The sequence below is a fragment of the Salvelinus fontinalis genome, chromosome 10 (genome assembly GCF_029448725.1).
Source record: "Salvelinus fontinalis isolate EN_2023a chromosome 10, ASM2944872v1, whole genome shotgun sequence".
NCBI classification, from domain to species: Eukaryota; Metazoa; Chordata; class Actinopteri; order Salmoniformes; family Salmonidae; genus Salvelinus; species Salvelinus fontinalis.
This window is the reverse complement of record NC_074674.1, coordinates 31,834,729-31,856,167: the sequence shown is the minus strand read 5'-3', so window position 1 is coordinate 31,856,167 and position 21,439 is coordinate 31,834,729. Positions and strand designations below refer to the sequence as shown.

Here is a 21,439-nt window from a genome sequence, read left to right as displayed (position 1 = left end):
ACGTGCTATATATTCCTTCATATTCCATTGGAAGTCAGGTAGGATGAGAATTTGGCTGATATGAATTGTGGGTGGTTGGCTGTGATTACGGTCTGGGGCAGGCCCAGTAGGAGATAAGGAGAGTGACAGAACCAGTGAGGGCAAGCTCAGGTTAACTAGAGATTACTGAGATTGTAGGTCATAGAGTACGACTAAGAAGCATTGTGAGGGTCGTAGCACAGCTCCACACACATATACATTTGAAGATGATCCCTTGGCTTTGATGGACAGTAAAGGGGTTGCAGAGGAGGTGAAGCTGGTCAAGCAAGGTGCACAAAGGCCAATATCTCAAAGCCAATCCCCAGTCACCATACACGATAAAATACAGCATCTTTCTTTACATTTGACCATTCTAAGGGGCCTCTTGTTTGCCATAGATGCCATATGTCCTTAAAGGGATGTTCAAATCAAATTGTATTGGTCACATACACATGGTTAGCAGATGTTAATGTGAGTGTAGTGAAAAGCTTGTGCTTCTAGTTCCCACAGTGCAGTAATATCTAACAAGTAATCTAACAATTTCACAACAACTACCTAATAAGCACTCATGTAAAGTGATGGAATAAGAATATGTACATATAAATATATGGATGAGCGATGGCCGAGCGGCATGGGCAAGATGCAATAGATGGTATAAAATACAGTATATACATATGGGATAAGTAATGCAAGATATGGAAACATTATTAAAGTGACATTTTTTAAAGTGACTAGTGATCCATTTATTAAAGGGATTACTGCACAGACCAATGCATGAGTCACCCCAACATGAGAAGTCATTATTTACATGTGAGTCCAGTTCAGGTTTCACATGGGTTGGCCAGCCATGGTTGGTAGCAAAATAGGTACATAAGAGGGCAACGCACGCCAGCACTTTCTAGATGGTATTTTGGCTGTTGAATGGCCCTCTGACCTGTGGCAGTCCAGTTTTAAGGTGTCTCTGGTTGTAGTAACTGCCAGAGTGGAGGACTGATGGTCGGATTGGGCCTATTGAGGACAGTTCTGGGAGATTCAGGATGGCACTGACATTGGAGAGGTTTAATTCTTATCATATGTGAAGGCCCAGTAAGTTGATGGCATTTCTTGTCAATGATTGTCAGGTTGTGTTGGTTCAGTGTAGTGAACACCTACCTGCCTTATGCGCTTGTAATCATGTGTGGTTGCATCCTACCCATACACCATAATGTCACCAAGTCAACATCTATGGGATCTCCAGGACAGACAGCCAGGATGGTAGACATGGTTTTCTGGAAAAAGTAATGTGTTAGCTCAACCTGAACAGCATAGGAGTGCACCGGAATATCCCAATGCGCATCACAATTTAGTGAGCCAGCGGAAGGTCATGTTGCTAGTCGTATTGGACTAGCCATGAAACAAAATATATTTCTAAATGATAGCGAGGTGACTTAAGAGCCCAATCCTGGAGGCACAAGTTATACCACAGTGAGTGCAAGATGTAGAGTTAGGGAGAGGGTGTCAAGAGTCCAGAGTTGGATTCTCTTTCCTTTCGTTGGACCCTCTGAGTTGCCTCATTGATCCTCAATGACTACTTAGTGTTGGCATGTCAAGCAGTCTGCTACCTTTTCTATATCCAGACAAATGTAATTATGGCAGGTATATTGGAATCCCAACAAAGTTGAATTGCACAAAATAGTATTGAGTACAGGTCATAAGAACAGTACACAAATCTGAAAGATTTACATGTGATTTAACCACAATTTAATGGTATTGTGGCAGCCGTGTTAGATTTTGGATGCCATATTGGATTTATAGTCAAATTTAGGTGGGCCTCCTAATGTAATTGCAAGAGTAGGGGCTGAACAAACAAAATCCACAGAGGAAACTGCTTTTTTGTGTCTGACCCAACTTGTTTGTCTTAGAGCCGATTAGATTACAATAGCCACAACATCAAAAAACATATGTAACTGTATGTATTTTTGTCAGACAGGATCATACAGCACTGAATGAGAGCACATTTGACTTGGAAAGTTGTCTATTAATCAGCTACCAAAAAGTAAAGCTTACATTCATCATAAATATTCATAGTTGATATTTCTGCCTATTGTATCTCTGTGTCTACAGGACTGTAATTCCAAGATGCATTAAGATATCCTGACGATGTTTGTTTGTGTATGTAGTGCAGACAACTGACTACTTGTATTTCAAAGTCTAGCAACATCAGAGCTTCAATATTGAGTTACATGAGCTTATGTGGCCCATCCTACTTCCAGCCAGGAATTATTCAGCATTTTTTGAGTTCAAGGGGTGTTTTCTTCAGAGCAGATTACAATAGCCATAACATAAAAAAAGAAACATGTAAACTGTACAGTGCCTTCAGAAAGTATTCACACCTGTTGACTTCTTCCACATTTTGTTGTGTTACAGCCTAAATTTAAAATGGATTAAATTGAGATGTTTTGTCACTGGCCTACAAACAGTACTCCATAATGTCAAAGTGTAATTAAGTTTTTAGAAATTCTTACAAGTTAATAAAAAATGAAAAGCTGAAATGTCTTGAGTCAATAAGTATTCAACCCCTTTGTTATGGCAAGTCTAAATAAGTGTAGGAGTACACATTTGCTTAACAAGTCACATAATAAATTAAATGGACTCATTCTGTGTGCAATAAAAGTGTTTAACATTATTTTTAAATCACGACCTCCTCTCTGTACCCCACACATACAATTATGTGTAAGGTCCCTCAGTCAAGCAGTGAATTTCAAACACAGATTCAACCACAAAGACCAGGGAGGTTTTCCAATGCCTCGCAAAGAAGGGCACCTAAATGTAAAAAGTAGGCATTGAATACCCCTTTGAGCATGGTGTTATTAATTACACTTTGGGTGGTTTATCAATACACCCAGTCACTACAAAGATGCAGGCGTCCTTCCTAACTCAGTTGCAGGAGAGGAAGGAAACCGCTCAGGGATTTCACCATGAAGTCAATGGTGACTTTAAAACAGTTACAGAGTTAATTGGCTGTGATAGGAGAAAACTGAGGATGGATCAACAACATTCTAGTTACGCCAACATTCTAATACTAACCTAAATGACAGAGTGAAAAGAAACAATCATTCTGTTTCAACATGGCACTAAAGTCAAAATTTGGCAAAGAAAGGAACTCGATGTCCTGAATACAAAGCGTTATGTTTGGGGAAAAAACAACACAACACATCACTGAGTACCACTCTTCATATTTTCAAGCATGGTGGTGACTGCGTCATGTTATGGGTGTGCTTGTCATCGGCAAGGACTAGGGAGTTTTTTAGGATAATGCAGAAACAGAATAAAGCTAAGCACAAGCAAAATCCTAGACAAAAACCTGGTTTAGTCTGCTTCACAACACACAAATTCAGCTTTTAGCAGGACAATTACCTGAAACACAAGGCCAAATGCACACTGGAGTTGCCAACCAAGATGACATTGGATGTTCCTGAGTGGCCTAGTTAGAGTTTTGACTTAAATCGTCTGTAAAATCTACGGCAAGACTTGAAGAATTGTAAAAGATAATAATGTGCAAATATTGTACAATCCAGGTGTGCAAAGCTCTTAGAGTCTTACCCAGAAATACTCTAAGCTGTAATCGCTGCCAATGGTGTGATATTTCTGTATATCTTTATTTTTTGTACTTGAAAGAAATTCTAAAAATCTGTTTTTAGTTTCAATTAATCCGTTTTGAGTTTAGGCTGTAACACAACAAAATGTGGAATAAGCCAAGAGGTATGAATACTTTATGAAGGCACTTCATGTATTTTTTTCAGGCAGGACCATACAGAACTGAATAAGAGCTTATTTTACCCGGCATTATTCTGCACTTTTGGAGTTTAGGGTGTGTGTCATATTTTCTATCAATTGAACTGGTTTTGCAGTAAAATATTTTTACACACCCATCCATTTCATAAATGGGGGACAAGAGATGTGAAAAAACATGGCTAAGTTTTGTTCTACCTTGGGTAGGGATATCTCAAAAAACGAAAGCCCTGTTTGAGGATTGGCCATTAGCCTATGTGGACTCTGCATGTTATAATTACAAGCTGTCCCATTGAATGTTCTGTGCATGATATCAAAAACCAAAAGTATTTTCTCAGGATTATAATTTTATTTTCCTCACACAACCAATATGTCCACAACCAAAACAAACCACCAAATCATTAGAATAGTTATCACTCTGAAAATAAGACAGGAATGTTTTTTTCTCTCAAACATGTACAATTCTACACACATATACACAAGATGGGGAGATTCAGAAACAAACCAGTTGGAGTGGTTTAATATCAGTTGGCGCTTAGGGGCATGGAAAGATGGATATCATACCACACCAAGTGATCCAGCCCATATGGGTAGGGCATATACACATCCTTTAAACTTACCATAACAACAGCAGTACTGTACATTGCAGATTTACTCTTGCTTTGGCTTTACATTTATTGTGTACATAGAGTATTGATATGAGTCTGTAAAAGCACTTCTTGGGGTAAGACTTAGACTGTTATCGATTTGGACTAGCTCCTGACTCCAAAGTACACACAGTGTATGTATGGGATGAAGTCACTGATAAGTAGATTAAGAAACAGAGACAACTGGTTCACTACCATGTGGAATGTTGCAAACTACAAGTCATACAATGCACTGCTTTTATGAGCGCAGTGACAGTGTGGGGTCAGATCAGCATCAGAATAATGGACCATATCAGCCCTAGATTCTATCATCATATAGTCTTTACTGGCCTCATTTCAACAGTCTTATCTTAATGTCTGTGCACATTCATGACCCCACAGAGATTGTTGCTTGGGCTTCTCATAAACTTGTCTCTCCAGTCTTGCCTGGTGACCTGCCCCCTGTGGAGGTGACCTGAGTTGGCCTGTGTTCCCCCAGGATGGCAGCGATCAGAGCCTCTGGGGCTGAGACCCCACCCCCGGGGGACACAGGGCTGCGGGGCGTGAGTGGGCTGATGGGCGACGATAGGGTGTCCTGGGGGGAGACCAGGCGCTCCTTCTTGGCTGCAGAGCAGGGTGAGCGGCTGCTTGGTAGCCCCTCTAGGGGACGAGGGTGCAAGCTGAGGCCCTGCAGGGAGGGCATGGGGGTGTTGGAGTGAGCAGGACTGCGGCTGCGGCGGTGACGATGGTGGTGTTTGCCTTTTCCAGGGCTTGGGCTGCGGGAGCTAGCAGGGGCCAGCAGGACCAGTGTGCTGTCATCCTCCGAGCTGACGTCAGAACTGTCTGAGCGGCATACTGGTGGGGCTGTCGGGCTGCGCACAGGAACATGGATCTATGGGAGATGGGAGGGTTGTTGAAGAGAGTAGAGGAAAGGGTGGGAAGCAATTGCTTTATTCTCTGTTCATTGAACAACACAGGAAGAAAAAACGCAGGAAGGGTCCTGACCTGAAAGGGCAATGTCACTCCGATAATGGTATTCATGTTGTTGCTGTAGAAACCCAAAATGTATTCCCCTGCATCCCTGGGTAAATCCTCCTCTGTAAATGTCACCTGAGGAGAGAAAAGGAAAAAGAAAGAGAAGAACAAATTAGATTAAATGGAAAGATAGCAAGTGTGTGTGTGTGTAATGTTATTATCTTAATGGATCTCTGAGGTTGGTTGTGAGAGCATGTTTGTCAGGCTTTGTATCATACCTGTGACCCATGATCTGCCTTGGCCCACACATATGCTACATAGTCCTTGTGATGTTTGAACCCAACCTGTGAAGAAAAACCACAGATATCAATTAACCCCATATTGACAAAGTGGAAACATGTTTTTAGAAATGTTAGAAATGTATTGAAACTGAAATACACAAATATCTAATTTCCATAAGTATTCACACCCCTGGGTCAATACTTTGTAGAAGCACCTTTGACAGCGATTACAGCTGGGAGTCTTTAAGAGCTTTCCACATCTGGATTGTGCAACATTTCGCCATTATTCTTTTCAAAATGTTTCAAGTTCTGTCAAATTGGTTGTTGATCATTGCTTGACAACGGTTTTCAGGTCTTAGATTTTCAAGTAGATTTAAGTCAAAACTGTAACTCAGCCACTCAGGAACATTCACAGTCTTCTTGGTAAGCAACTCCAGTGTAGATTTGGCCTTTTTTAGGTTATTGTCCTGCTGAAAGGTGAATTCATCTCCCAGTGTCTGGTGGAGGACAGACTGAACAAGGTTTTCACCTGTGATTAGCTCCATTACGTTTCTTTTTTATTGTGAAAAACTCCCCAGTCCTTAACTATTACAAGCATACCAATAACATGATACAGTTACCACTATGCTTGAAAATATGGAGAGTGGTACTCAGTAATGTGTTGTATTGGATTTGCCCCAAACATAACACTTTGCATTCAGGACAAAAAGTTAATTGCTTTGCCAAATGGATGTATGTTTTCAAATATTTTTATTCTGTACAGGCTTCCTTCTTTTAACCATGTCAATTATGTTAGTATTGTGGAGTAACTACAATGTTGTTGATCCATCCTCAGTTTTCTCCTCTCCCAGCCATTAAACGCTGTAATTGTTTTAAAGTCACCATTGGCCTCATGGGGAAATCCCTGAGCGGTTTCCTTCCTCTCCGACAACTGAGTTAGGAAGGACGCCTGCCTCTTTGTAGTGACTGGGTGTATTGATAATGTCACGATCGTGTGGCGGATTGACGGACCAAAATGCAGCAGTTGGAAAATAAGCCATCTTCTTTTATTTTAAAAGATGACATACAATAAACACGAAACACTTTAACAAAATAACAAAACGACCGTGAAGCTACAAACGTTGTGCACATACATACAGGCTACAAACGTTCTACATAGACAATTACCCACAACCAATGAGAGCCTATGGCTACCCTAAATAAGGCTCTCAATCAGAGACAACCGAAATCAGCTGTCTCTAATTGGGAACTCATTCAGGTAACCATAGACTCTCCTAGACAACTAAACATACATAGACAATACTAGAAACATGTACTCCACACAAACCCATATACTATACACAACCCCTTTTCCATAAACAACACCCAAAACCAACAAAACAAAAACATTCCCCATGTCACACCCTGACCTAACTAAAATAATAAAGAAAACCAAGAATACTAAGGCCAGGGCGTGACAGATAAACCATCCAAAGTATAATTAATAACTTCACCATGCTCAAAGGGATATTCAATGTCTGCTTTTTACCTTTTTTTACTCAACTACCAATAGTTGCCCTTCTTTACGAGGCATTGGAAAATCTCCATGGTCTTTGTGGTTGAATCTGTGTTCGAAATTCACTGTTTGACTAAGGGACCTTACAGATAATTGTATGTGCGGGGTACAGAGATTGTAAGTGTAGGGTACAGAGATGAGGTAGATAAAAAAATATATGTTATCGTTATTATTGCACACAGAGTACTCATGTGAGTCCATGCAACTTATTATGTGACTTGTTCAGCACCTTTTTACTCCTAAACTCATTTAGGCTTACCATAACAAAGGTGTTGAATATTTATTTGCCACGTAACCAAAAGGATGCCGGATAAAATCCCAGAGCTGACAAGGTAAAAATATGTAATTCTGCCCCTGAGCAAAGTAGTTAACCCACTGTTCCTTGGGTGCCGAAGACGTGAATATCGATTAAGGCAGCCCCCCCGCACCTCTCTGATTCAGAGAGGTGCGTTGAAGACAACGTGTGTTGAGGTGTGTTGAAGACATTCAGTTGTACAACTGACTAGGTATTGTCACGCCCTGACCTTAGAGAGACGTTTTATTTCTCTATTTGGTTTGGTCAGGGTGTGATGTGGGGTGGGCATTCTATGTTTTGTATTTCTGTGTGTTTGGCCGAGTGCAGTTCCCAATCAGAGGCAGCTGTTTATCGTTGTCTCTGATTGGGAATCGTACTTAGGCAGCCTGTTATGCCACCTTAGTTGTGGGTAGTTGTCTTTGTTAGTGGCCTGTATAGCCCTAGTAAGCTTCACGTTCGTTTTTGGTGTTTCTTGTTTTGTTGGCGACATTCTTAATAAAGAAAAATGTACACTCACCACGCTGCACCTTGGTCCGGTCATTTCCCTGACGACGTTCGTGACAGAACTACCCACCACAAACGGACCAAGCGGCGTGGCCGGGAGGAGCAGCGTTTTCTGGAGGAATGGACATGGAAGGAGATCTTGGAAGGCAAGGGACCCTGGGCAAAGGCTGTAGAGTATCGGCGTCCAAGGGAGGAGATAGAGGCGGCGAATGCAGAGCGGCGACAGTACGAGGAGTTGGCACAGCGGAGCAGGCACGAGAGGCAGCCCCCAAATTGTTTTTGGGGGGAGCACACGAGGAGATTGGCTGAGTCAGGTTGGAGACCTGAGTCAACTCCCCGTGCTTACCGTGTATCCAGTCAGGACGAGTGGTGCCAGCTCTGCGCATCAGACCTCCAGTACGCCTCCACAGTCAAGTACGTCCTGTGCCTCCTCTCCGCACTCGTTCTGAGGTGCGGGTCATCAGCCCAGTGCCACCAGTACCGGTCCCACGCATCAAGCCTCCAGTGCGTCTCCACAGTCCAGAGCTTCCGGCGACAGTTCCCAGACCAGAGCTTCCGGCGACAGTTCCCAGTCCAGAGCTTCCGGTGACGTTTCACAGTCCGGAACCTCCAACGACGGGCCACAGTCCGGAACCTCCAACGACGGGCCACAATCCGGAACCTCCAACGACGGGCCACAGTCCGGAACCTGCAACGAGGGTCCCCAGTCCGGGGCCTGCAGCGAAGGTCCCCAGTCCGGGGCCTACAACGAGGGTCCCCAGTGTGGGGCCTACAACGAGGGTCCCCAGTGTGGGGCCTGCAGCGAGGGTACCCAGTCCAGGGCCTGCAGCGAGGGTCCCCAGTCCGGGGCCTGCAACGAGGGTCCCCAGTCCGGGGCCTGCAGCGAGGGTCCCCAGTCCGGGGCCTCCAGCGACGATCCCCAGTCCGGAGCCTCCAGCGATGAGGGTCCCCTGTCCAGGGCCTGCAACGAGGGTCCCCTGTCCAGGGCCTGCAACGATGGTCCTCCGTCCGGGGCCTGCAATGAGGGTCCTCCGTCCGGGACCTGCAACGAGGGTCCCCAGTCCGGGGCCTACGGTGAGGGTCCCCAGTCCGGGACCTGCGACGAGGGTCCCCAGTCCGGGGCCTGCGGCGAGGGTCCCCAGTCCGGGGCCTGCGGCGAGGGTCCCCAGTCCGGGGTCGGCGACGAGGGTCCCCAGTCCGGGGTCGGCGACGAGGGTCCCCGCACCAGAGGCTCCACCAAAGTGGGGTGAGCCAGAGGAGGAGCGGGGTCTGCGTCCCGCACTGGAGCCGCCACTGAAGTAGATGCCCACCCGGAACCTCCCCTTATAGGTTCAGGTTTGCGGCCGGGAGTCCGCACCTTTGGGGGGGGGGGGGGTAATGTCACGCCCTGACCTGAGAGAGACGTTTTATTTCTCTATTTGGTTAGGTCAGGATGTGATGTGGGGTGGGAATTCTATGTTTGTATTTCTGTGTGTTTGGCCGAGTGTGGTTCCCAATCAGAGGCAGCTGTCTATCGTTGTCTCTGATTGGGAATCATACTTAGGCAGCCTGTTATGCCACCTTAGTTGTGGGTAGTTGTCTTTGTTAGTGGCCTGTATAGCCCTAGTAAGCTTCACGTTCGTTTTTGGTTTCTTGTTTTGTTGGCGACATTCTTAATAAAGAAAAATGTACCCTCACCACGCTGAACCTTGGTCCGGTCATTTCCCTAACGACGTTCGTGACAGGTATCCCCCTTTCTCTTTCCCTTACTGACTCAAGACATTTCAGCTTTTCATTTTTTAAATTAATTTGTAAAAATTTGTAAAAATACAATTCCATTTTGGCATTATGGGGTATATTGTGGAAGCCAGTGATAAAAAAATCTACATTTTATAACCAAAACATTCAGGCTATAACACCAAAACATTTTTTTAAAGTAGCGGGGTGTGAATACTTTCTGAAGGCACTGTACTGTAGCTATGTGTGAGAGCAAATATGAACTCTCACTGGTTCAAAGTTGAAGTCACAGTTACCTTGTATATTGCAACCCAGTCCCATGAGCTGCGCTGGAAGCTGGACCTCACAGTGAATCTGACTGTAGCGTCAGAAACTTTATTCCACTCCTTCTCATACTCTAACGTTACAAGAGGAAGGTCCACTTTGAATGGGAACTGGAGGAGAAAGTATGATAGTGAAAACAGACACAGAGAAAGATGGAAAGAAAGATAATTTCAGAGGCTGATTCTAATGATGTGAGGTCATACTAGTGTTATAATGTGACAGAAACTGTGAAGGTTTTTCACCATATTTGGATAAACATCAAACAGTGTGACTGCTGGGGTGAGAGTTCAGGGGTCACAGGGAGGTTAGACTTACATGTAATGAGAAGACAGCAGAGACCGGTTTGTGGTCGCTGCAGGTGTAGCCCATGTGACTGCGGTAGGAGTGTTGCACCACCTTGGTTGCCCCACCCAGCCACGAGGTTAGGCCACGCTGCAGAGCGGCATTGTGGGTAGGAACAGGGGAGCCCGTACAACGCAGACGCCACAAGATACGGTCTGTCCATGCTGGCTTTCGCTTCTTACTGCTGTGAGAGGTACAGAGAGAGAGATAATAGTGGGAAATATAGGTCAGTGAATCAGTTAATGGAGGAGGGAGCATCATCTCAATCACAAACCGTGTATTTCTCTACACAGAATCACATACCTGGTGTCGTATGTGTGTGTCCCCACGTCAAACTTATATGTGGGGGGAAATTTGAGAGGGCCTTCCAAGAAGCCATCTAAGATGGACTCACTGTTTTTGGCTATGTTAAGCTGCAAAACAAATGAGAGAGAGAGAGAGAAGAGAGATAGATGGAAATAGAGAGAGAGAGAAAGGGAGAGAGAGCGAGAGAGAGAGAGAGAAAATATATATATACCAATGAATCATCAAAGTAGCTGGTTTGACTTGATGTAGTCACTGAGTGAATAAATATTATTGGGCGTAGGTTCATTTTTGTGGTGCTATAGCTCCCTCTGTTGGTAATGAATCAACAGTCTTTGTTTCCAAAGATAATCATGACTTCCAGAAAATTCCATTTGGACTTTTTTTAATGTCAAATAAGTAGATTCTACAGCTTTCTCACCTGGTCTCGCTCCCACAGCAAAGGGAGCTTATTGCTGTCAATGGCACTCTTCACCACATGAATGTCATAGTCCTCGATGCGGAAGTTAAGATCCCCAAACCAGAACACCACGCTGGGAGAAGAACAAATAACCATTTCATCGACCACTCCATGAGCCAACGACTGATCATCAGACCACATAATTAGGAGTATTTTGTGACCATATGACCAAGGAAAAACTCCCAAAGGTCAAATAGGGGGTTCTTATATTTGTTATGTTTCACACATGTACATGTGTAGTGAAATGGAATTGTGTTTTTTGTATATCCCAACTACCTCAGAGTGGAATCACGGCATGGTATCAGCCATTATTGACAGCAACCCGGGAGAAATTATGGTTAAGTGCCTTTCTCAAGGACAGAGCGACAGTTTTGTTTTACTTAGTCGGTTCAGGGATTCAAACTAGCAAACTTTCAGGTTACTGGTCCAAGGATCTAACCACTAGGCTACCTGCCGCCCGGTGGACAGGTGGGAAAAACTCCTTGCCCTACACATACTGTTTACATCAGCCCTCCCCCATCCAATAACCCACTCATGGTCCAGCACACCCGAGGCGGTCGCGCCCTCAAACTGCTGTTGCTGCAGGATGCTCTCAAAGTCCTCCATGCGCTGCTCCAGGTTCCGCATGTGAGCCGGCAGGTGACAGTTCAGGAAACACACCGGGTGGCCGAACATCGTCATCCTCGCACTTACACCCCCTTTATTACCCTGGGGGCGGGGAAGAGAGCGATAGAGAGAGAGTGTGAAAATGTCACACACATTGATGGATTAAACATAGATGCTCTCCAGGTCTCTGTAATCAAACATCCACTGTGATAAGCATGAAAGGACAGATGGCATGGTGTCAGAGAACCAGACAGCCTGACAGTCCTGCTGCACTGACCTCAAAGAAAAGGAGACTGCACCAGCAGCCAGTAGTCATGCTGACATCAACATGCACAGGAAGGTCACGCACGCACGCACGCACGCACGCACGCACGCACGCACACACACACACACACACACACACACACACACACACACACACACACACACACACACACACACACTCATTCTCTCTCTCCCTGGCATATTAACATATTTTAATGCAATCTAAAAACTATTTGTGTACAAGGGTTTCTGGACTGTGCATTTACTGACAAGCTCCTATTTTAGAGCAGGGGTTGCTATGGGTGACACTCACCCAGTAGCCCCCGAGGCCTGTGCGTGTTTTCTCTGTCTGCACCCCCCTCAGGAATGGAAGATGGCAGAATTTAGAGAACACCAGCAACAGCACCCCCTGCATACGCTGGGACGCCACCTATAGTGATTAAGGAGGATGTGAAGAGAAGGGTAGAGAGAGATAGAGAAAGAGAGAGAGATGAAGAGAGATAAAGAGACAGAGCAAGAGAGAGATAAAGAGTTAGATAGAGAGATAAAGAGAGAGGAGAAAGAAGAAATAATCGTACATTAAGAAGATAAACCATTAGATAAGATGTTTGACATTATACTCTGTCTGTCACGACTGTCGTGAGTAACTGTCCCTATAGAGATTGAGACAGTGACTGGCACATCATAGCGAGCTAACTCCTTACTGACCAGCACATATCCAAAGCGACTGAGTGTGTCCATGCAGAGCTCACTCCACTGGTCGTGGAAGAGAGCGTCCTTCAGCCGCTTGTTGATCATAGAGTTCATTTCCTGAAGCCTGAGTGGGGAGGAAGAGAGGAAGAACAACTCGTAACTCAGTGGGAGCAGAAGAGCAATGAGAAAATGTTTGGATGGGTAGATGAGGTAGTAGAGGAGAGATCACAACAGTGATAGAGATATGATGGAGGAGACATTCAAGGCTGTCTCCCTGGCACCGTTGTGATTGGAGCAGAAGCTCACCCAATGATAAACATGTCTGTGCTCCCATCGCCAGCATGTGGCCCAAACAGAGATGCGACGTCATCAGGGGGAACAGCAGAGCCCACATTCCATGTGACAATGTGCACCCTATTAGAGGACAACACAGGTGAGCATGCACATCCTACATTATCAGTAGTTATGCAAACACATACATTACTTTCCCGTTACAGTGATTTGCAATCATAACTGTGTAGTCACAATGTAATTATTATGTAATAATGTATAGCTCAATGTTAAGTGTTGAACCCATACTGAACAGTGACCAGTGGGGGTTCTGGGACCTCTGTCAAGGAAATGTACAGCCTGCATCCATTCTGTCCACTTCAGACAGCTCTTACTGAGATGTATGACATTTGATTCATGTGACACACTCTGGCTCAAATCAACCCATCATGCTGCAAATGGCTTCTATCACTGAGGCTGGGTTCTGCCTAGCTGGTCTGCCAAGGAGGGAAAGAGAAAACTATCTCCATGGTGACAACATGTTACTATATTTAGTTAGGGAGTAGAAACTTTAGAACAAATGTCATACAGTGGCATGCTACTAAAATAGTACTTGGCATCATCAGTCGTGATCTGTCTCACCTGAAACCGTGATCCGTTTCTCCTTCAGTCTGTGGCTGATTCTCCATAGCGCCCAGAGGGGAGCTGGTCCTCTGGGACTGTGGACTGGAGCCTGGTTTGGGGCTGAGGCTGGATGGTGGGGTGAGGCAGGGCTGAGGCAGGTTAGGCTGGGGGATGAGGTAAGGCTGGCCGGTGTAAGGCTGAGTGCTGTGAGGACTCTGAGGGCTGCGGGACAACAGGGAAGACTCTGTAGGGGACTGGGACAGGGAGATGGAGCTGTGTGGTCCAGGAATGCGGTTTGGAATAGAGGCCTTATCCTTCATATCAGCCTCTGAATCTCTGGAGGAATTTAGTGCAGTAGGTCTGGGACGGCTGAAATAGACTGGAACTGCAGGACTGGACCCAGGTTGTACATGCTCCAGCCTCACCTGGTCTGGCATCTGACGTACACCTGAGGCCAGTCCTGGGAGTTTCCCAGACCCCCCTGTGGGACTGGGGATAGAGGTGTCCTGAGCTGTTGGTCGCCGGGGTAGAGCAGGTCCTGGAAAGGTTTTCCTCCCAGGTTGTCCAGAGTGTCTGGCTGGATCTGTGCTGCTTTGTTTATGCTGCATTTGATCCATCAACCTGGTTAGTAACTATACATCACGGTGAAGGGATGGGAGAGCGATTGTGAGATAGAGAGAGGAATGTGCAGTCTGCTGGGCTGGGTGTGTAATAGAGGAGGCTGGTGAGACGAGCTATGGGAGGACAGGTTCATTGTAATGGCTGAAAAGGAATCAATGGAATGGTACCAAACACATCCAACACATGGAAACAACGTGTTTAACTCTGTTCCATTGATTCCATTCCAGCCATTACAATGAGCCTGTCCTCCTATAGCTCCTCCCACCAGACTCCTCTGGTGTGTAACTGATACCAATGTAGAATGAGAAGATGAGTGACCTGTGTTTGTTTGTCCTTCACAACCCCCTCCCTTGTCCTCCCTCTGGTCACAGACCATCTCTCCATCTATCACAGAGCCCTGTGGCCCGACAGGAGGGGGGGATTGGCATGGAGCCAGAAGCGGGTGGGGGGAGCTGGCTCACATTGAGTACCTGTCCACCTCCTGCCCCCTAGTCCTCAGACACCACTGCTGACATCATCACCATACTGAACCACAGGCAAGCTGGTGGGTACCAACTTTCTACCCCCATCGTGGTCTACTTCCCTGTTGCTTAGCAACATATTTCAGTCCTCCAACCCCCTTTCTACCCCATTCCCTCCTTGTGTCTTCCCTTTCAACTACTGTATGTTTTGGAGATGGAGGGGGGAAGATTGACTTTCTGTGCATGAAACCAATATTTCATGCTCCTCTGCCTCAGGTAGAACTAGCTAGGTCTCTCTCTAATACACTCTAACACACACACTTTCTGTGGCAGCGAGAGTGTGTGTTTAGAGATGCAACACTAACCCACGGCAGCAGCAGATATAGAGGGACACAGCGCACAACACAAATGTCAACACACGAGCCGCATAGTGGTCTACATAGTCCCCCTCTCTATGAGAAGTAGCCTATAGGCCAGTGGCAGGTGTGACAGCTCACTTACCAACCACATTGTTTGTTCTCTGACCTACAGAAATAAAAAAATACCCTCCTCAGGGCCGGCTCCAGTTGCTTAGGGCCCCCAGCCGCTAGAGAGCCCCCGAAACCCCCCCCCAAAAACAATTAATATTATTATAATTTGTTCTTTTTTTGGGGGGGGGGGGCTCAGTTGTGGTCTCAATTTACTGTTGAGAGTTAGAATAGTAGAATACACAAGGTGCAAGTTCGAAATTTGGTTGTGCATCCGCAGTTTTACTCTTGTCAGTCACTGACAGTCACAACCAAATCTCACTTAGGGCCCCCATAATGCTAGAGCTGGCCATGACCCCCTTAATTTATTTATGACATTCAGAGTGGCTCTGAAAATTGAAGGGCACATGTTGCTTGCTTGTGCAAGGGTAGCCTAAACATAATAGATTGTGGTTGTGGTCATTGAAGGTGTGTCAATACATCAATATATTGTAAAGTGAAAAGCCACCACAAATGTTGTTGATAATGGCTATTTCAGCAGAGGTGGAGTCAAATAGGTGGATTAATAGTGTAATGGCCTGGAGATTCTATTCTACCCATCTGTCACACATCAAAGTTTATAACAGATCTACTTAATACAGCTCTCCTCAGCCATGCATCTCTCTGCTGGGGCACACTGACATCATAAAAAAAAATAACAAGAATGTATGATCATCAATCAACATACAATAATAATCACATAGCCTATAGGCAGATGCCTGCTGTACGGTTGCGCACACTCCGACAAATACATTACCTTTTATCTGAAAGGTGAACAAGGAATCCGTCTCAAACTGGCGCAAGGCAGGGCATGGTCAAATAGACTTATCCAATTGAATCGGTCCAGGATATGGACAGAAACATCTACGCTTTCTTTCAATCCTCAAAAAGACAGGACTTTACGGTATACGGTTTTCTTCGACGCGTCTGAAATATATACTACGCCTGGGGGAATGACAAATAGATACCGTGGAGAGACAAGTGCATACAGTGGTAATGACAGCAGTCAGTGACGCTTGCGCGAGCTGTCAAAGGTAATGAACCTGGCGCCGGTCCCGGTACGCGAGTTTAGTGTCATAAAACGTGAAAAAACAGTAACCTAGTGTCTTATTTCCAGTAAACATATCCTTGAGATGTGTGTTTAGCTCATTTCAATAAATAGGCTACCAGAAGAGCATCTGTACGCGTGATGCAGACTGCCCAGTTAACGGGACAGCTGCCTGCGCCTCGATTCTGCTTACCTGCTGCCTGACCGGTGCAACTGTTTTCCTAGAGAGGAACCCACATTACTCACACAGCGCCCTGATAATATCTGATTGAGAATAGAGTCAGAGTGAGACCGTAATAAATGCACCCAAGAAATCACAACCTCCAAATTCAGCAGGCGTTGTGACTAGGTTTCTATAAATGAACTGCGCAGAATGAAAATGTCAGGCTGGTAGGCTATCTTAACGTGCACAGCCGTGTAGCCTAGTTGTTATCCTACAGGACACTGCGCAAGAGCGCCCGGAGTTGGGGCCCCGCGTGACCACTATGGTTGAGCGCATTTAAATTATGTTATCTCTGCTGTCAGAGTTATCTTACTTGTGAAATTATTGTTTTAACCGTTATGTGAACTATGATTGTCCGTTGAAAGCGTAAAATGTAGCGAAAGATGCCTGCACCTGCTGTCTAAAAGTCTGAATGCTTGGCTATGAAAAGCCAACTGACGTTTACTCATAAGGTGCTGACCTGTTGCACCCTCTACAACCACTGTGATTATTATTATTATTATCTATGAACGTTTGAACATATTGGCCATGTACTGTTATAATCTCCTCTGGCACAGCCAGAAGAAGACTGGCCACCCATCGGAGCCTGGTTCCTCTCTAGGTTTCTTCCTAGGTTCCCGCCTTTCTAGGGAGTTTTCCTAGCCACAACACTTCTACATCTGCATTTCTTGCTATTTGGGGTTTTAGGCTGGGTTTCTGTATAGCACTTTGTGACAACAGCTGATGTAAAAAGGGCTTTATACAAGCATTTGATTGATTGATTGATGATGTGACCATCTGTCAATCATGCACGTGGGCAAGAAGAAGACACCCCACCGTGTCAGAGGTGCGAGTTATGTTATGTTATTTTATTGTGTGTTTATTGTGTATATATCAGTCCAAATTGACACACATACAGCGCACTCTATTGGATTAGTAGGCTTGGTTTGTTTATTTAACTGTTATTCACTGATATACATTAGCCTACACAGTCTGGTGAGCTAGAGTAGAGTGCCACAATTTTGAAGAATCACTTCCAAACTGTATGTATTTAGGCTACATAATGTAGGCTATATGACTAACATAGTGCACTATCAATAATGGAGGGAAAAACATCCAAACCATTCAAGAGGAAAATAAAAATGCAGGACAGGGTATGGCAACTCTGTGTTTATATAGTATGATTATAGTCTGTCCCTGAGCACATGGTGGTCCTGAGAAGCTTAGCCTATAATAAGTCAGTGTTACTGTGAGCCAGTCACTGTGTAACGTCCTGACCAGAGTTCTTATGTGTTTTGCTTGTTTAGTGTTGGTCAGGACGTGAGCTGGGTGGGAATTCTATGTTGTGTGTCTAGTTCGTCTGTTTCTGTGTCCAGCCTAATATGGTTCTCAATTAGAGGCAGCTGTCAATCGTTGTCCCTGATTGAGAATCATATATAGGTGGCTTGTTTTGTGTTGGGGATTGTGGGTGGTTGTTTCCTGTCTCTGTGTTTGTGTTCTGCACAAGATAGGACTGTCTCGGTTTTCACGTTTGTTGTTTTGTATTGTTGTAAGTGTTCACAGTTCGTTATATTAAACATGTTGAACACTAACTGCGCTGCATTTTGGTCCTCTCCTTCATCCCAGGAAGAAAGCCGTTACAGAACCACCCACCTAACCCGGACCAAGCAGCAGCAGCAGGAGAGGCTGCACTATTTGGAGAAATGGACATGGGAGGACGACCTAGACGGCAAAGGACCCTGGGCAGAGCCAGGGGAATATCGCCGCCCCAAAGAAGAGCTGGAGGCAGCGAAGGCGGAGAGGCGCTATTATGAGGCGCTAGCACGGCAGAGCGGCTGGAGGCCCGAGAGGCAGCCCCAAAAATCTCTTGGGGGGGGGGGGACACACGGGGAGTGTGGCAGAGTCAGGAGTCAGACCTGAGCCAACTCCCCCTGCTTACCGTAAGGAGCCGGTCAGGGCGGAATTGGAGGTGAGCGACGCAGAGACAGTGAAGGAGTTTTAATGGGGAAATTGGAGGAGAGAGTTATGAGGGAGGTGCTGGTTTGGTGCATGAGGCACGACATCCGCTCGACTGAACGTGTCGGGGAGTTGATGTCACCGGGAACAGCTCTCCATACTCGTCCTGAGGTGCGTGCTAGCCGTCTGGTTAAGACTGTGCCAGCCTCACGCACCAGGCCTCCTGTGCGCCTCCCTAGCCCTGCACGTCCTCTGCCAGCTCGGCGCTACAGCTCTCCCAGCCGTGCTTCCAGTGGAGAGAGAGGGCGTCGTACCGGGCAGGCACCGTGTTATGCGGTGGCGCGCACGGTGTCCCCGGTGCGTGTGCTTAGCCCGGTGCGCAACATCTCAGCTCCCCACATCTGCCGGGCTAGGGTGAAGATCCAGCCAGGGCGGATGGTGCCAGCCCTGCTCTCAAGACCTCCAGTGCGCCTTCACGGTCCGGTCTGTCCAGTACCACCAGTGCTTACACCACGCACCAGGTTTCCAGTGTGTCTCCAGAGCCCTGTTCCTCCTCCACGCACTCTCCCTGTGGTGCGTGTCTCCAGCCCAGTACCTCCAGTTCCGGCACCACGCATCAAGCCTCCTGTGCGTCTCCAGAGCCCTGTACGCACTGTTCCTTCTCCCCGCACTCGCCCTGAGGTGCGTGCCCTCAGCCCGGTACCACCAGTGCCGGTACCACGCACCAGGCCTATAGTGCGCTTTGAGAGTCCAGTGTGCCCTGTTCCTGCTCCCCGCACTCGCCCTGAGGTACGTGTCTCCAGTCCGGTACCACCAGTTCCGGCACCACGCACCAGGCCTACTGTGTGCCTCAGCAGGTCAGAGTCGGCCGTCTGCCCAACGCCGCCTGCACTGCTCGTCTGCCCAGCACCGTCTGTACTGCCTGCCTGCCCAACGCCGCCTGCACTGCTCGTCTGCCCAGCGCCGTCTGAGCTGCCTGTACTGCTCATCTGCCCAGCACCGTCTGAGCTGCCTGCCTGCCCAGCACCATCTGAGCCATCCGTCTGCCCAGCGCCGTCTGAGCCATCCGTCTGCCCAGCGCCGTCTGAGCCATCCGTCTGCCCAGCGCCGTCTGAGCCATCCGTCTGCCCAGCGCCGTCTGAGCCATCCGTCTGCCCAGCGCCGTCTGAGCCATCCGTCTGCCCAGCGCCGTCTGAGCCATCCGTCTGCCCAGCGCCGTCTGAGCCATCCGTCTGCCCAGCGTCGTCTGAGCCATCCGTCTGCCACGAGCCTTCAGAGCCGCCCGTCTGTCCCAAGCCATTAGAGCCGTCCGTCAGTCAGGAGCTGCTTAGAGCCGTCCGTCAGTCAGGAGCTGCTTAGAGCCGTCCGTCAGTCAGGAGCTGCTTAGAGCCGCCAGCCAGTCAGGAGCTGCCAGAGCCGCCAGCCAGTCAGGAGCTGCCAGAGCCGCCAGCCAGTCAGGAGCTGCCAGAGCCGCCAGCCAGTCAGGAGCTGCCAGAGCCGCCAGCCAGTCAGGAGCTGCCAGAGCCGCCAGCCAGTCAGGAGCTGCCCGCCAGTCACCGCGGACAGATGCCCACCCAGACCCTCTTCTTGAGTTTTAGGGGTGCGTTCGGAGTCCGCACCTCAGGAGGGGGGTACTGTAACGTCCTGACCAGAGTTCTTATGTGTTTTGCTTGTTTAGTGTTGGTCAGGACGTGAGCTGGGTGGGAATTCTATGTTGTGTGTCTAGTTCGTCTGTTTCTGTGTCCAGCCTAATATGGTTCTCAATCAGAGGCAGCTGTCAATCGTTGTCCCTGATTGAGAATCATATACAGGTGGCTTGTTTTGTGTTGGGATTGTGGGTGGTTGTTTCCTGTCTCTGTGTTTGTGTTCTGCACCAGATAGGACTGTCTCGGTTTTCACGTTTGTTTTGTATTGTTGTAAGTGTTCACAGTTCGTTATATTAAACATGTTGAACACTAACTGCGCTGCATTTTGGTCCTCTCCTTCATCCCAGGAAGAAAGCCGTTACACACTGCCTTTTATTTGCCCTGGACCAAGATGCCTTTGGGTCTGAACTTTAATAGAGTAGACTTCAGGGATATTTTCCATTTTTAAATAGTGACCAAATACAGTACTGATTTGGCAACAATCCTCTTTCAGGCTGAAAATGGTGAGGGTTCCCCATAATAGAAATGTAGTAGTACTCTATAATGTGATCAGAACAAAATAAAGGTTCACAAATCAAACCACATCATTCACATTACATTTGACCTCATGTATCTTTAACCCATACATAGCCTACCCACAAAAAGCCATTGTAGTCAGGGCACAGCACTGCAGCACCATAAAAAGCCATTCCCAGATTCTCCATGGCTCTGACTGAGATTATAGCAGATGTGTAATCTCAGTGGAATGTACTGATCTTAAGTGCCAGCTGTCCTCTCAACACATAAACAGAAAGTGTCAGCTAATACACACAAACCAATACAAAGATACACACAGTTAATAAAAATCCCAACTATGTGCTTAAAAGGCACTGCAGCAAACTACAAACTCTTATATGCCCTCCCCATCCCCATATTGTGAAACATCCGTCTCTAGAGTTTCTTTTTGGTTTTAACTAGGCCTTTCTCCACCAGGCATCGGTAGAACTCCTGAATGTATGTGTACACACACTTCCAGTCAGGCTCATGCATCCGCAGCAAGTCTTCAACGTCCAGCAGAGGGGGGCAATCTGCCAGCCTTCTACAGCCAAAAGAGAGGAGAGAGACACAGGCCTGAGCAATCACAATCATTGTCCCCAGGCAGGATCTACTGGCAGTTGAGCTAGTGGACAATACAGGTTATTTTTTTTCTCAGAGAAGGTATTTTTGTCAAGTTCAATCGATCACTGCACAGCCCTTGGGGCCTTCCTGTGCATCTAAAAAGTGCATTTTGTCAGAGTAGGTTTTCTGTGGCTGAGTGTTTGTGTTTCAATGTTTGTTTAGAATAGATACATAGGGAACTCACTCTGCAGTGCTGAAGGCCAGCTCAAAGTTG

The 21,439-nt window shown here is 46.7% G+C and overlaps 2 protein-coding genes across 4 annotated transcripts in view; both read right to left on the bottom strand.

The window, feature by feature from the left end:
- Positions 1–4,118: 4,118 nt before the first annotated feature.
- On the bottom strand, positions 4,119–16,718 carry LOC129864027 (phosphatidylinositol 4,5-bisphosphate 5-phosphatase A-like). 3 transcript variants are annotated; one of them, XM_055936571.1, is made up of 13 exons: positions 15,973–16,718; positions 13,646–14,259; positions 13,040–13,147; positions 12,749–12,857; positions 12,354–12,470; positions 11,703–11,878; positions 11,132–11,243; positions 10,711–10,820; positions 10,381–10,591; positions 10,038–10,175; positions 5,669–5,734; positions 5,421–5,525; positions 4,119–5,307 (listed from the first exon to the last, which is right to left on the bottom strand). In XM_055936571.1, exons 2-13 carry the CDS (start codon positions 14,242–14,244, stop codon positions 4,837–4,839), a joined length of 2,322 nt encoding a protein of 773 aa, XP_055792546.1. In that variant the 5' UTR covers positions 14,245–14,259; positions 15,973–16,718; the 3' UTR covers positions 4,119–4,836. The 3 variants fall into 3 exon arrangements, with proteins under 3 accessions (XP_055792546.1, XP_055792547.1, XP_055792545.1); XM_055936572.1 differs by having other exon boundaries at positions 13,646–13,849; positions 15,973–16,717; XM_055936570.1 differs by lacking the exon at positions 15,973–16,718 and having other exon boundaries at positions 13,646–15,966.
- Positions 16,719–19,617: 2,899 nt separating this feature from the next.
- LOC129864026 (smoothelin-like) overlaps positions 19,618–21,439 on the bottom strand; it is a gene marked incomplete in the record, with an annotated part of 16,562 nt that continues 14,740 nt past the window's right edge. The window contains 2 exon segments of the mRNA XM_055936569.1: positions 19,618–21,145; positions 21,410–21,439. Coding sequence (XP_055792544.1) covers positions 20,998–21,145; positions 21,410–21,439 — 178 coding nt within the window.